This window comes from Plutella xylostella, chromosome 22 (assembly GCF_932276165.1).
Source record: "Plutella xylostella chromosome 22, ilPluXylo3.1, whole genome shotgun sequence".
NCBI classification, from domain to species: domain Eukaryota; kingdom Metazoa; phylum Arthropoda; class Insecta; order Lepidoptera; family Plutellidae; genus Plutella; species Plutella xylostella.
The window spans coordinates 7,372,742-7,388,502 of NC_064002.1; the positions used below are offsets into that span (position 1 = coordinate 7,372,742).

The 15,761-nt window shown below is 40.3% G+C and overlaps 2 protein-coding genes across 4 annotated transcripts; both read right to left on the minus strand.

The window, feature by feature from the left end:
• Positions 1 to 448: 448 nt before the first annotated feature.
• LOC105383317 (serine/threonine-protein kinase STK11) lies at positions 449 to 11,360 on the minus strand. 3 transcript variants are annotated; one of them, XM_038122634.2, is made up of 7 exons: positions 10,529 to 11,360; positions 10,050 to 10,235; positions 9,235 to 9,371; positions 7,357 to 7,545; positions 5,293 to 5,453; positions 4,723 to 4,784; positions 3,626 to 3,757 (listed from the first exon to the last, which is right to left on the minus strand). In XM_038122634.2, exons 1-6 carry the CDS (start codon positions 11,075 to 11,077, stop codon positions 4,723 to 4,725), a joined length of 1,284 nt encoding a protein of 427 aa, XP_037978562.2. In that variant the 5' UTR covers positions 11,078 to 11,360; the 3' UTR covers positions 3,626 to 3,757. The 3 variants fall into 3 exon arrangements, with proteins under 3 accessions (XP_037978561.2, XP_048484859.1, XP_037978562.2); XM_038122633.2 differs by lacking the exon at positions 4,723 to 4,784 and having other exon boundaries at positions 449 to 3,757; positions 10,529 to 11,359; XM_048628902.1 differs by lacking the exons at positions 4,723 to 4,784; positions 7,357 to 7,545 and having other exon boundaries at positions 449 to 3,757.
• Positions 11,361 to 12,177: 817 nt separating this feature from the next.
• LOC105396444 (lambda-crystallin) lies at positions 12,178 to 15,652 on the minus strand. Its single transcript, XM_048628911.1, has 5 exons — positions 15,444 to 15,652; positions 14,028 to 14,218; positions 13,402 to 13,577; positions 12,846 to 13,010; positions 12,178 to 12,438 (listed from the first exon to the last, which is right to left on the minus strand). Exons 1-5 carry the CDS (start codon positions 15,604 to 15,606, stop codon positions 12,234 to 12,236), a joined length of 900 nt encoding a protein of 299 aa, XP_048484868.1. The 5' UTR covers positions 15,607 to 15,652; the 3' UTR covers positions 12,178 to 12,233.
• Between the last annotated feature and the right edge of the window lie 109 nt (positions 15,653 to 15,761).

Genomic DNA, 15,761 nt, shown 5'->3' on the forward strand with positions numbered 1-15,761 from the left:
ATCTTAATACGTTTCTGCGATTTGATGGGTCTCTAGAGAGTATGTGTTGTTTTGTTGGCAGCTGTGCACTGGGGGTCGTTGAAATTTTGTCACACATGAAAACCTTAGCTACGATGCAGGAAATCGACTGAGCTATGCTATATAGCTAGGTCGAATGAGATTGTAGATTGCGACTTCAATGGCAGATGAAACTTTTTCATTGTTCGTGAGTGTATAAAACATAGCAGGTAAGTACTTAGGTACTGGTGCTGATGTGAAGTCCTTGGCTACAGTATAAACCCTGATGTTTTATCGACGAGAACGAGTCGGGTCAACTAGAACTAAATTAGTCATACCTACTTGCGGTTCAATTAAATAATAGAATATAGCCGAAAGGTCCACTGAAAACCTAACTACCTAAGCTTTAAATCTCTAGCGGTGTTCCTGGGTTGAAATAAAAGGCATGCCATTAGTTTAAATTTTTATTTACAATATATTAATATTCCTCTTGTTTTCTCTTTATTAATGTATCTAAATCAGTTCACACAAAACTTGATTAACAGTTTGAAGTTGTAATGCAATAGAAACTGCAACGTGAGACCTCACTTTTTCGAATTGAAATAAAAATATTAGAAAACTACAAGTAATAACTAATAATAACAGTGCAGAAATTGGCGTTATTTACCTACTACGAAATAACGCCAATATCTGAACGGAGAAGTTTTTTTTAGTTTGGCGACAAGAGATCATCGGCATTGTAATCTCATAACAATATGGCCATATTTTTTCTAGGATATAAATCTATAGCACTGTAGAAATCACTCTGTCCCTCGGTGTATTTTTATGCCCCCGCTGCCGACGGTGGTAGCATCATCAAAAACAAACTTAGGACGCGTCCACATCGCGAGCTGGCGGGGCGGCGGCCACAGATTAAATACTAGATACTACTACTAAATACTAGTATTTAGTCTGTGGAGGTGGATATTTGTACGTAATTCTCTGCCATAGAGTAAATAATACTATCGCTCCGCCAGCTGGCGTCGCGTCGTCATGGACGAGGCCAGAGTCATTACAATATGGACATAAAAGTCGGAGTGGGATGATTCCGTAAATAAATATTTTCTATGATTTCAATTTTCACTCTGCAGGATTAACAAAAGCATTTATTGCACTAATATATTTCTAAACGATACAGTTTTTGTTCAACAAGAATCTTTTGGCATTACAACCAAAAATGTATAAAAACTAATTAATATCGATGCTTATACCTTATCTCACAAGATAAGGCAAAGGCACCGATAACCATCATTTGTCAAACACGTAGGTAAGTATAATTTTTCGTGATAGAAAACAAATTTAATAAAAAAATAGTATAAATTTATTAACAAAGGAACATATCAATAAGTAATTGCAATCAAATGACTTATGTGAAGTTCCGAGTTATATTATCTGCGTAACTTTAAAACAACTTAATTTTCGTTGCCGACACATATAAATTATTAGTATAAGTATATAGAATCTAAATTTAACATAATACTACTCTATCAAACTAATATTTCCAAAAAGGTGAGGTCTCTATAATAGTAAGAAAAGCACAATCAAAATACTCAAATAAGAATAATTTAAGTTAGTCTTCCAGACATTTCCTCATGCAAATATCTCTACATATAATAGAGAATGTATGTATGATAACAACAACTATTGACATAAACTTGACCTTGCGTTTTCATTACTTTTTCACAATGCATTAGGTTCATTAATTGTACTTTATATAATTTCATCCAAAACCTAATAGTCGGTAGGTATCTACACAACATTTTACAATTCAAAAATATGGATAATATCAATCCTTTACAATGCACTTTCAAAATCCAACACATGATAATCTTCAATGTCATATTCCGGGATGTTTTAACGCTATCATACAAATTAACGTTCATATTTTGAAAACAAATTGTATAAGTCAAATAATAAAGTGAAATGCTAGATGCAGATCATAAATAGAAATGTGCATAATATAAAAATGTGGTCTACAAAATGAGTGTCACACGGCGTCATTATAATCGGCCTTTGGTAGTATTGTCAGAATGTATAGAGCGACCCGAGTCATTATAGCTTCATAAGTATAACGCGAGCATTCGTCCATTTTACTCTGGCTATCAGTTGTTATGTAATAAAATAATGCAATCTTACATAATATTATGCGATTAATTTCACAGCTTCAGCTGGGTATCATCGAGGGCTTTAGGCCATAAGGCGATTCCCCGTTAATTCCCAGAGCTTTTTGACTTCTTAACAATAGCAGAGGTGTGACATAATTTCATCAACAATTGGTGAACGGACCGAAAGCCTCAGAAACATATAAGGCATATAACATACTTGGCCGCCCCTTCAGTTAAAGCTTATTGCGACATTTTGTACACTCATCCTGCTAAACGTACAAAAACCAATGATACATTCATATTATTTATGTTTTTTTGCAAGTATTCGCACACCCACACATCCCAATATTATAATTTGTTCTCTTATATATTTTCTACTCAAACCAGGAAGCTTGTTTGCTTGTTTACTACACTATAATTATTTAAGTATTTATATATAAAAATAAGTTCTTTTAAATTGTTATCGCTTTCGTATTATTGTTGAACTCACGATAGGTAGGTATTATTATTTCTATAAGTACTAGGTATATACTACTGTAAGTATATGGAAAGAAAGAGGCACTAGTTACATCTTTAGGTTACGTTCATAATTTAATGACAATGGTGGGTTATTTGGCTATATGTATACATAAGATATATTTCTATAAATAAGATTCTCTCTGGGTTTCGTTGGCTTAAAGCGAAACATTTCTATCGACAATGTTAAGTGCGGTAGACGTTGAACTATTATAGTTGTGAAAAGAAACTCATTCACCCAACACTCAACCGTTTAAGATACATCATCCAATCCGCACGACTTATCTCACAAGTGACTTTTAAACTACGTTAACATCAAAACAACAATTTAAACTAAACATTAATCGAAACAAGTGCGTAGACCACGCTACAGGTAACCGTTAGGGCCTCCGTTGAGTTGACCAGTTGATAAAAACAATAGAAAACAGCAAGGCAGCGGAGGCCCTAAACTAACTAATCTAATGTCACTAGTTGTGGCAGTTACTCTGATGATAGTTAGATTGAAAGTGATTGGTTCTAAGTCGAATCCAAGGGACAACAACGACGATTGTTACAGACAGATCGTCCAACAAGATGTAAGAATAAAGACATAATATGTCTAGTGAAAATGTCTATTTTCAACCTGAAAGTTACGCCAAAATGATTTTAATGTATACTTTGTAAAATATAGCTTGAGCCCTATATAACGTTAGATTGACAGATCTTTATGTCTAATGAATAAAGTTAAAGAAACAAACGTAAAATAGTATGGGTTTCACAGCTGTCTTAGGAGTCATGCTATATTATACAAAGTATCTACGAATTTCTTCGCAATACACATTTTTGCGCTATCAATGCAGAACATGACTTCTAGGTTACCACAGACATTTTCAACAATAGCTGGCATATCCAATGTCATACAGTTTAATCCAAGCCAATACTCTCTATCTCTCTCTCTCCCTCCCAGCATCCGTATCTCTCTCTCTCCCTCCATCATCACGTGAGGCGGCAGGCGGGCAGGCGGCCACACGCGGAGTGCCAGCGTCGCTTGCGCTGCGACGCAGAGTCCCCGTCCGACAGCTCCGCCGTGCTCAGCGTTCGCGACTCTCGCTCTTCTAGCTCTGGAATGTGGAGGGGTTAGGGTTAGGTTTAGCTATTTTTGGGTCACAATAATTTTAAATATAGATAGATGTATGTAACGCAATCACAGGAAAACAGTTTGGGCATTAAAAATAAGGTTATGTAGAAAGCTGGCGCCTCAATCATAGGTTGGCTGGAAGAAATTTCAATATGGTACTAACTTTGGTTATGCGTGTAAAATAAAGTGTGTACAAATTCATTATTATACCGCGTGCGGAGAAAGAAACAATATGGAAATGGCGGAGGTGAAATAAGTGGGCGTCGGAGCGACTACAGACTAATCAGTACTTATTGCAGTACTTACTGATAATCGTTAATAATAAAAAGAACTTAAGTATTATCATTCGCTACTGCATACAGATACATAATAGAATAATCATAAAAAAATTAAGTGTTATTTTTTAAACATTACGAAGACATTCTATGACATCGCATGTAATTACTATGTAGTTGGAAAATTATGTATCCTATTTATAGATAAATAATCATCACACTTGGATAATAATTGGTTTGGTAAACACGTCAACGACATCTCATTTCATAACTTGACTGCGATCCATAGATTAATACACAGAAGTCAACAAGGTTAGCTTAGTAATATGCACATATAAACCTGCTTTATAAAGATAAATGTGATATTTGAATGATTAGAATAGTTGAAAGGTATTAGGAGTATTAGTATACAAGTGTTAAAGCTTATGTTACGGAAGCAATCTTACATAAACGATCGGTAATAACAATAAGCGACAAGTGTCACATCAAACAGTTATTAGATCGATCTGAAAATTATGTTTCTTTGATAATGTATGTTGGACTATGGGGCCTATGGGTGGGGGCTTGAGTTAGGTTGCAAACTTCAAAGTAATCAATTATTAATTCATCAATCTTATCACACTCCTATTAGTATCACCCGTGTTATGAACACAATCACCCTGTAGCAACGAACCTAACTCAAGGAACACACGCGAGCGCGCACGCGTCCCGAATAGCGCACTTCCAGCGTCGCCTCTGCAAATGTACACACCCTGTATACTGTCGATGATAACACCATGTATATGGACTATGACTGTATGTAAGGAAGAGAAGAATATAATGCACCATTGCAACTAAGGATACGTCCCGATTAGAGTTAAATTTTTGCAGCTAACAAATATTTCATATACAGCGTGTTGCAAAAAGGGTATACTAAGCCGAAACCTAAATGTGCAGCATGGTGCAGTATACCCTTTTTGCAACACCCTGTATATTCTATTAAGCATGTATGAATAGTCTATGTTGAGAATAGTTAGCGCCGTTTAACCCCATTCAATGTACAGCCGCAGCGTAGGTAAAAAACTAGAATCTAATCGTGTGAGTGTGTATAAACACAGTTTTTTACTCCCTACATTATTACCGACCTACGAGGCTGACATTGGGCTTTTTTAACGCTCCAATCAGGACGTACCACAACCTATAACCAAGCCCTAAAAGCATCTAAAACAAAGCACAATTTACCAAAAAACATCCTCATACACACCTTGCCTAAGCTCTCTTTCTGTGAAGTACTCCTGTGCCGATGCATAATGCCGTTCCACTAGATACGGCAATACTGTGGAGTTGTGTAGCTCGTCGGACCGACGGGAGCGCGGGCTTATCATCTTCTCTCCTGGCTCTAGAGGTGGCACCGTTTGCACCCATCTGTGGAAGAGGGAATAGGTGAGAGTGAGAAAAGGGTAGTAAGGTAATCTAGGAGTAATTCAACAGTTAGATTTTTTTTACCCTATACGGTTACATTTTAATGTAAAAAATCTCCATGCGGTTTTTGTCGCTAGCAGTAGCTAAATAAAGATTAAAGGACTAACACCAGACAGCGCCATCTATAGGGTGGCGCAGATAAGATTCCAAACTAGTGCATCCTGACAATGATACGTTGCGAGCGTTAGAAGGACGGAGTGATGATGACGAATCCATTTTTTATATAACAGTGACATCATTCGAGCTCCAAAAACAAACGAGAGAAGAAATTACGGATGTAATAGCGCCATTTCTCGGGCGGAAAAAAACAAAAGAAAGACGCGAATTATAACGTGAAGATGCGAATTACGACGTGACAGGGCCATCTCCCTAGTCGCTAAAACAAAAGCCGGCTTGTCATACTTGTGCCTCCTTGCTCGTGCAACGGCGGGCGGCGGCGCGGGGCGCGGTGCAGCATGAGCCGCAGCAGCGAGCACAGCGCGGCGCCGAGCGACGCGGGCGGCCCGCGAGCCGCGCCCACGAGCCTCTAGCGGGCGGGACCAAGCCGCGTACCCACTGCCGCGCTCTGGCGGACCACCGGCGAACTGATACTAGATAGCGACATCAATGGAGCGGGAGAAACAAAAGAAAGAAGGAAATACGAATCCAAATGTAGCAGCGACAGCTCGCGAGTGGCAAAATCAAAAGAAAGCGCCATCTATTGGGCGGAAAAATTAGAAAATGTGACATAATTGTGCCTCTTAACGCAGCTAAAAAAACAATAGAAAGACGGAGCGAAGATGACAGATCAAAACTTTTATGTAATAGAGCGACATCAGTAGTGCTCCAAAAACAAAAGACAAAAGAAACGAATGAAAACGAATCAGCGCCATCTATCGGATGGCTAAAACAAAAGACGGCGTGACATACTTGTGCCAGCTAACAGCGTAAGCATTCGAGCTTCAAAAACAAAAGAGAAAAGAAGAAACAAATAAAAATGTAGCAGCGCCATCTCCCTAGTCGCTAAAACAAAAGACGGCGTGACATACTTGTGCCTCCCAACAGCGTTAGCATTCGAGCTTCAAAAAACAAAGAGAGAAGAAGGAACAAATGAAAACGTAACAGCGCCATCTATCGGGCGGCATAAACAGCGCTTCATACTTGTGCCTCCTTGCTCGTGCAGCGGCGGGCGGCGGCGCGGGGCGCGGTGCAGCATGAGCCGCAGCAGCGAGCACAGCGCGGCGCCGAGCGACGCGGGCGGCCCGCGAGCCGCGCCCACGAGCCTCTAGCGGGCGGGACCAAGCCGCGTACCTACTGGGGCTATGGTGGACCACCGGCGAACTAATACTAGACAGTGACATCACTCAAGCGGGAGAAACAAAAGAAAGAAGGAAAGACGAATCCAAATGTAGCTACTCGTACCAGCTCGGAATACCTACTGCCACCACCTCCACGCTCTGGCGGTCAACCAACGAACTAATACTAGACAGCGACATCAATCACGCGGGAGAAACAAAAGAAGGAAGGAGCGACAAATCCAAATGTAGCAGCGACAGCTCGTGGATGGCAAAAACAAAAGAAAGTGTAATATTTTACGCGGCGTAAACAACGTGGCATACCTACTTGTGCTTCCTAACAGCGTTAGGATTCAGGCGCAAAAAAACAAAAGACGGAGTGACTATGACGAATCAATTTTTTTTATGTAACAGTGGCATCATTGGAGCTCCAAAAACAAAAGAAAGAAGGAGCGACTATTCAAAATGTGGCAGCGACATCATCGACAACATATAGACAGCGAGTGGTGATCAACCGACGAACTAACATGTAGCGCCATCTATCGGGCGGCATAATAAACAACGTGTCATACTTGTGTCTCCGTAGCTCGTGCAGCGGCGGGCGGCGGCGCGGGTCGCGGTGCAGCATGAGCCGCAGCAGCGAGCACAGCGCGGCGCCGAGCGACGCGGGCGGCCCGGCCCACGAGCCGCGTCCGATGGCTTCCAAGAGGCGGAACACGTTGTCGCCCTCGAACGGGTAGCGGCCGGTCGTCATGTTGTATCTGCGGGGGAAACGGACTGTTAATACAGAGGGCCTAGTGAGAGATTTGCTGACCTTCCGAGCTGAGAAAACTAAACGCGTATTTATATGGGGCTGCGGATTTGCGGATGTCCAGTATTGTGTACCTATTATGTCATCACGCGACAAAGAAATTGTATATACTCCTATTTTACAGGTTTCAATGCTTCCGACACAAAAGGTGCCTACATATTCGTATGTACATTTTAATTTTAATTCTAATTTTGATAATACATCATTTAACCTAGTAAGTACTTACAACGTTCAAGCTGCGCCAAAGCGGTAACGCATTGTAAATTTTGGAAAAATCCTATACTTTAGTTTAGGTACATCGGCATGATTTCGTTTTAAAATACCGATTGCATCACTTCACTCTATTTGTGATTGTGAGTAAATCATTTCTTACATTTCATGAATTTTAATATCGTTAGCATAGGTAGAAACGATTAGTTTTTGAATGAAGTTTAACTGTACCTTAGTTTATTCCCGTTTTACTGCTAGTATTATAAACAATCCCACTAATATTATAAATGCAGAAATTAAGTGTTTCTTACTCTTTCACGTCCTTCGAATTTCTGTGCGGATTAAAAAAAAATACACGTTTTATCTAAAAAAAAAAAACACGCACCCACGCCTTGTACTAATGTACTCCCTTGCGGGGTAGGCAGAGGTGCATTGCTGCACCCACTTTCTACGTTTCTACGTCACTGCCTACGTTTTATCTCCGGAAAACTTTTTAGGCAAAGCGAAGCTCGCGGGCTACAGCTAGTTTCGGATAGGCATAGATGAAACGCTCCGCCGTTTAATTAAGAAAGAGGGCATGAATGCAATAAACTCGAGTCAGCACGTCTTATAAATGGCGATAGTGATCTCATATCTCGCCAATCGGCAAGTGCTAATCCGTATACGTGTTAACGCAATACGCCACACTTTTACGCAGGTGACAAAGAAATCTAGCTGCCTAGGTATTTACACGTTGAAAATCGGAAGATCGTGAGTCATTCCTTACACATTGTGTAGTCACCTCTGACACCCATTATTGTAATAGACATTACTCAATTTGTATGAGAAAAGATTAATAAATTGTAGGCAAAGTTTAACATTTGAATAGGACAAAGAAACAATGTCAATATCAGTTCAACAAAAGCACGAAAGGGGAAAATCATTATGTACGTATTCATGTAAACGCAAGCACCAAAACTCTTGAATAATTCATAATGGATTGTAAAATATTTGTTTGCTTAAGATAAACATTTACTGCTGAATAGATACCTATTTGAATTCTAAAAGAGTGTGTTTCTGCGAAATAATTTTGCATACCTACATATCTTGAGAACAATGAAAATTACTCGTAGAAACATGTAAAGCAATTTAGGATCTTCTACGGGGGCTCTATGATCACTTTCCATCTTAGTAAAACAATGAATGCATTTAAGTTCCAAGAAAGGAAGCCTTGAACTGTTTGACTTGAAGTCAAGGTGAGACAGATGGTCAGTAGAAGATGGTTGAATAAATACTTAATGAGGCATGCAGTGCATGTGGCTTACATATCCCTTATATGTATATTTGTTTCTACCATATACACCACAACTGTGGTGGTTATTAGAACCTTCCAACAAAAATATATTATAAGTAATTATGCTTTCATATTAAAATTCGTATACAAACTTACAATGTGACACCCGCACTCCAAATATCAGATTTATATCCAGAGAATGTTTCAGCCCCATTGGCAATTTCAGGTGGTTGAAACGCTGGTGACCCCTGACCGACGTAGCAAGTGTCTTCTGCAGAAAACATGTCTAACGCCTGGAAGTAATGAAAATTTGAATTATTAATGAAGCATAGCAGCTTTAGCATAGTTAATTTCGTATCAGTAATCAAATACCGGACACAGAATTGAACCAATAAAAAGTGGTGGAAATTTTGGTCAAATACATAACACAATTTGTTGCCATGTATTATGTTTATTTTGTCAGCTAAATTTTGGTCAAGAACATCTGATAATGTGTTGCCATGTATTACATAATGTATGTAGTATATTTTGTCAGCCAGAGGGAGGCATTCTGGATTACAATAAATGACTGCCCCTAAAATATCCATATAAAAAAACTTATGTACTAATGTACGGTGGCCTGCGCCTAAAAGTATACAGGAGTTTTTAAAATAGCGATCCCTGATGATGAAGGGACCAGCTACATCTGTTATAAATCCGGGGACGTGTTGTGTGTGATGTGTGTAGCAGTAGTGTTTATGTGGATGTGCTTGAGCAGCATGTGAGCTTGAGATCGCTATTTTAAAAACTCCGCCTGTATACTTTTAGGCGCAGGCCACCGTACCTACTCCCTTGCAGGGTTGGCAGAGGTGCATTACTGCACCCTCAATGGAGTACATTAGACCAAGGTGTGAGTGTTTGTTTAAAAAAAACTTTTATCCAAGTCCAGTAACAATTAAAGAAATCTTTCATATAATAGATTACAAACTCACTTCAGCAACACCAAAATCAGTGATCTTCAATGTCTGGTCGAGCGTCAACAGCAGGTTGCCGGGCTTGATGTCCTTGTGTATGACCCCCTGGCTGTGCAGGTACTCCATGCCGTCCAGCAGCTGCGTGAAGTACTGGTGCGCCTGGTGCTGCGGGAACTTCTTGCCGGGACTCGACTCTAACATGTCCTGGGGGTAGCGGGTATAGATTGAGTTGTTGGTAAAATATTGTTAGTATTAGTGCACTCAGAGGACTAATTCCAGCAATATTTGATGATAGATTGAATAGGTGCTGGCAATGTTGGTAGTATTGTATCAGTGTACTGAGGTTTAGAAGATTAATTCCAGCAATTTATGATGATGGTATATATATATGATTCTCTCTGATTATTCTCTTAGATTATTTTACGGAATTGTACAATGGAACAATATGGTTATTTTTGTTTATTATGGTTGTGTATAAAGAATACTCAAATTCTTACCTGCAACACTCCCACACAAAACTCCATAACAAGGTACATCTTCTGTTTCTCATCATTATACAATACATCGACTAGTTCTATCACATTTTTATGTCTAAGTATCCGTAACAACTGTATCTCCCGCTGCACATTCTGTTCACCGTTTGCTATCCTTCTCAATTTCCTCTTCTTCAATATCTTTACGGCTCTCCGACACAGTGTCTCCGAGTCTAACATCTCCTTCACCTTCCCATACGACCCTTCCCCTAAAATATCTCCCATGACGTATTTCCCTACCATTTTGCATTTTTTCTTTTTGCTTCTATAAATTATATCTGCGCTATCAACTCTATGGAAAAATAGATTGGTTTGGTCTAGGTTGAGGTCTAGGTCCTCGATCTGGTCGTCGTCGAGCCAGGTCACGGACAGCGGCTCGGGGCTGCAGGGCGGGTACAGGTCCTCCTCACTCTCCTGTGGCAGGACCTCCTCCCGTGGCTCATATTCCACATCCTCCACCTCGCCGAGACTGTCGCTACTGTTACTGACCTTCCTGCACATTCTTGGATCCATTATCTATTGGTGCAAATCATTTGGATTTTTTTCATAGAATCTACGCTTTCAGCAAGGTCTTCTGTCATGAGATTACTTCTTGCGAAACTTCAGCACTGAATTTTAAGGTTTCCACTCGGCATTTTACACAGTCCGTTCGGTTTGTTCTCGGAATAAATACGACTATAAAAAGTTATAGTGTGGCCTGCACTGTTTCAGTATAAAATAGCAATGTAAATAAAATAAATCGCTCTGTAGTAAATGCGACCAAATCCACAATGAAAATTTTGTTTTTTTGTGCAAATTGACACTTTGAGTAACAGCTATTATGCTACTAATTTTCTGGCGTATAGTGGCAGTTAGTTTGTCTCAATCAATTTCCTATGAAATATATGACAACTAGCGCCACTGAAGTTTACGATAACGACTTTTTAAATAAGTCGGATAATATTTGTAAATCTATTGTCTATGGCTGTCATAAAATTCTTTCTTCTATTATTTTAGCTACTCGCTACTAGATGGCATTAATCCGTAAAAAAATATTAAGTTATTATTTTGAGTGTCGGACGGATTCAGGGAATCAGGATCGGTAGTAGTGCAGCTCCTTCAAGCTGCCTTCACAGACATAAAGCCTCGGGAAACCTCACTCCATCCGCCCGTTAAGAAATAAATAGCCCAGCGGTCATACCTTCAAAAATGCATCGCTTAGCTCTTGATTACCCAGTTAAAGACTATCATGTTATGGTACCTAACTGACTAGTTACCTATCGTGACGGATAAGTAGGTATAATAGACATGGGCACTAAATTTTAATGTTCTTCGAAAGCACCATGAAGGAAGTTACTTTCGGCTTACCTCATCGTACCTACTACTTATGGCATTGGGCCGAAGGGAATCCACTTTAAATAACAATAAATGATCCCTAAATTTATAGTGTGTCGGTGACCTAGTTACCTTTCTCAATCTTCAATCAACCAGCTACCGCTTAAGTACGTAAATTATTTTGAGTCCTTTGCATTGAAGGGCATCCTACGCTAAGTTATAATAATACCTAACAATATTCTATAATGTTAGATGAGAATAGGTAGAAGATGGTAGAAAGTACTTAATAAACAAAGAAATGCTTTAGATTTTTTATGATAAACATTTAACAAAATAACAATCCATAGTCAACATTTCACTTCTTGTAGGTCTTGTTCATTTCCTTCTTCAACATGGCGAGCCGGGTGAGGCAGGCGTCCCGCCAGGCGCGGCGCTCCGGCAGCCGGTCGATGGGCACCATCTTGTTCAGTTGTTCACAGATGGAGGCCGCACTCTTGCTTTGAGTCATGCGAGGGATCTCACCCATGGTGGTGCTCACTTTGTAGATTGTCTCGCCGTACCTGGAATTAATTAGGAGAGGTGGAATGAACTTACTATCGTCTGTGACAAATACAAGGGCTAAACAATGGTTTGTTACTGTGGGCAAAGGATTTGCTAGTCAGATTAGCTGCAGTCGCTGATGGCTCAAAAAGCGCCTTATAAATCGGCACTGGCAGTGTCACTGGAGGGGTTGCGTCGTGCACTTTTAACGAATGAATTTATATAAAGTAGTTATATCGAACTTTGCATTGCATTTCATTGGACAATCCGGATCACCGCCTTGTATTAATGCACAAAAATCTTGATTTTTTAGGCATAATGTCTCAAGCAAAGAAAAATAATCTACCGTATGCCAGCGATGTAATAGGGAATTGATTGACACTGTTACTTTACGTATTAATAATAAAGTAGGTAGTATGGACCTTACCTTTCAATATAGCTCTTCATGCCCTCAGCGTTAAGATGCGCGGTCTCAAGAGACCCCAGGAAAGCGTATCTCATGCCGAGCCCTTCAGAGATGACCTTGTCGATGTCCTGGACATCCACCACGCCGCCGTCCACCATGCGCCACACCTCGTTCAGGATGGCGTATCTGGTCGTGGAGATGGCGAGGTGAATACGTTGTTGTAAAGAGGTTTGTGTGGGATTAAAAGGGCTTTTTGGGGAATTGGAATCTAGAACGCACCACTTGACCATATTTTCTTCGTATTGATGTGGTCAATAAAAAGACACGTAGAGATCCTCTACTTCTGGTTCTGGTCTGCAATAGGATGCCCATATTGAGAGGCTATCCCTGGGATCTATTTATAAGTAGCAAGGAGGTGGAGGATAATTGAGAGGTTATTCGTCAAGTCGAATCCATCGTTGCTGTAGTTGACTTCCCATACTAGCCCCGTTTGCAGTATGAACCTACCTATCTATGTATTATTATTTTTAGAAATCCTGACTACTGAATATAAGATTATTTCCAAAGAGTTCCTTACTGTATGCGGTTGAGCACGAAGCCGTCGATCTCGCGCGTGAGCGACACGGGCTCCTGGCCGATCTCCAGCATGATCTCGCGGGTCTTCCTCGCCACCTCCGGCTTGGTCCACGGCGCGGGGACTATCTCCACCAGCGGCACGTAGTAGGGAGGGTTCACTGGGTGGGACACGATCACCTGGAAGCGGGTGGCAAGTGTAAGAATAAAAATATAAGGGTGTTACAAAAAGGGTATACTAAGCCGATACGTACTTACATGTGCAATTGTGCAGCATATCGGCTTAGTATACCCATTTTGCAACAACCTGTATAAAATGGTCAAATCGTGCGTCATCAGCCCGTAATCGTCCAATGTTCCATTAAGTATATGGATTTTTCAGTGCCCACTGCCATTTCCGATTTTAAAAGCTTTCAGAATCTTCAGTTCTACTATGAATTACTTAAATAGGTACCTACCTATGTTTTTATTTGATTTTTCTCAGTTAAGTATTTCTTACTAATCTTGCTTTAAATGCGATAAAAGTAGGTACATACTTCTCTATTATGTTTCATTCGCCTACAGCATCTAAGTTCGGCAAAAAAACCGCACAAACCTCATCTCGCACGAAAACGCTTGACCAATCCTCACCTGCGACTTATGCTTAAGCCCCTCCGAGATGAGCGAGGGCAGCGTGGTGCTGGTGGAGGTGGACAGGATGGTGCGGTCATCAACCACCTGGTCCAGGTCCGCGAACACCTTCCGCTTCAGCTCCAGGCTCTCCGGGACGCATTCTTGCACGAAGATGGCGCCTTTCACGGCCTCTGCTAGGACTGTTGTGCCTGGAATTAGAAGAGATGTTGGGTAATTTAAGGCATTTCCTGACTACTCCGGTGAAGCAATCGTTATTTATCTATTTGATTTGGTTACTAACTACAGTGAAGCTTTTCCTATTCGGAAAGATAATAGATTTAGCTACTCTCATCATTAAACAAACAAACCATAAATGATGTTCAGTCATACTTATGTCTTTGCTAATTAGTGTATCAAGAAAACAATATTTATACATATTTACCTACAAGCAACAAATAGGTATTAGATTAGGTAATATTTCTTATCTTTATAGTTTGCTACTTGTTTATAAAAGTTAAATAATGACTTTGTAAATAAAATACTTGTACAAAACATTGATAAAGTATATTTACTGATATTAATTTGTAAGTTCACATATTTAGGTAGGTACAGAAGTGTTTCTTCTTCTTACTATGTGACTAACACTAGAGCCTTCGGGTTTTTGTCACTCGGGAAGGTTTCTATTTAACTATGTCTAAACAACGTCTAGGTATACCTATCATAAATATGATACCAAAAATTTTCAGTACTTTTCTTGGTTACTGATTTACGAAGCCTGATATGTATATAGGATTTTCTGAATGAAATAAATACCTACCTAGCGAAGATTACTTATCGAACCTGTGATTACTTCCGTAGATAGTATTAATGCAATCTCGCTTATAAATATTCATGTGCATGTGCATAAGGCATTCGGTCAAGGTTTGCTATCCGCAATGCAACACTTGCAGAATGGAAAGTTGTCACTCGAGTTTGTATATAAGTACTTAGGTACCTACCTAGTGCCAACAGCACTAAGAGATAAGTACTCACTAACGATATCTAGCCCTGTAGCACAGGGGGCTTATAAGACGTGACAAAAGTTCTCCATCGCGCTCACTCTTGAGGCTGCGCGATGTGAGTGACAGCGATACAAAACTTTTGTCACGTCTTAAATGCGCCCCGTACTAGCCCTTCTAATTGTAGTAAATAGTAATATTCATCTATAATCCAATATTCAACAATGGGCAGCCAAAGCAAACAATTCCTAGTTAAATGGGATGTCGATTAAATTTCAGGCTCTCTGTACCCAAAACCCTCTGCTGAAAATTATATATTACCTGTCGTTATATATAATCTGAAATCATGTTACTAGTTAAGAAGTACTAAGGATTGATTTCTACTTCTTGACTGCCAGATATACGAGTACACGGCTCCAACCGCTACTAAAATTACCTTTAATGCACTTGAACTGCTCAGCAGCGCTGATCTCTCCCCGCAGCAGGCCGTCCTTCTCTAGCGTCACGAGCTGCACCTTGATGTCTTCGAGGGCATCCGAGACCTGCTTGGGCACGATGTCGAAGATGGTGACCTGGTAGCCGACTGAAGCGAACAGCATCGCCCAGGAGCGCCCGATCAGGCCGCTGGAAGTTGGGTTTCGAGATGTAATTAGCTGGATACAGGCGTAAATGCTCACGTCTTATCATCATCATCATCATCACAACCAACTGTGCCCCAGCAGTCGGGACGTGATCCCACTGCTGGGGCACAGGT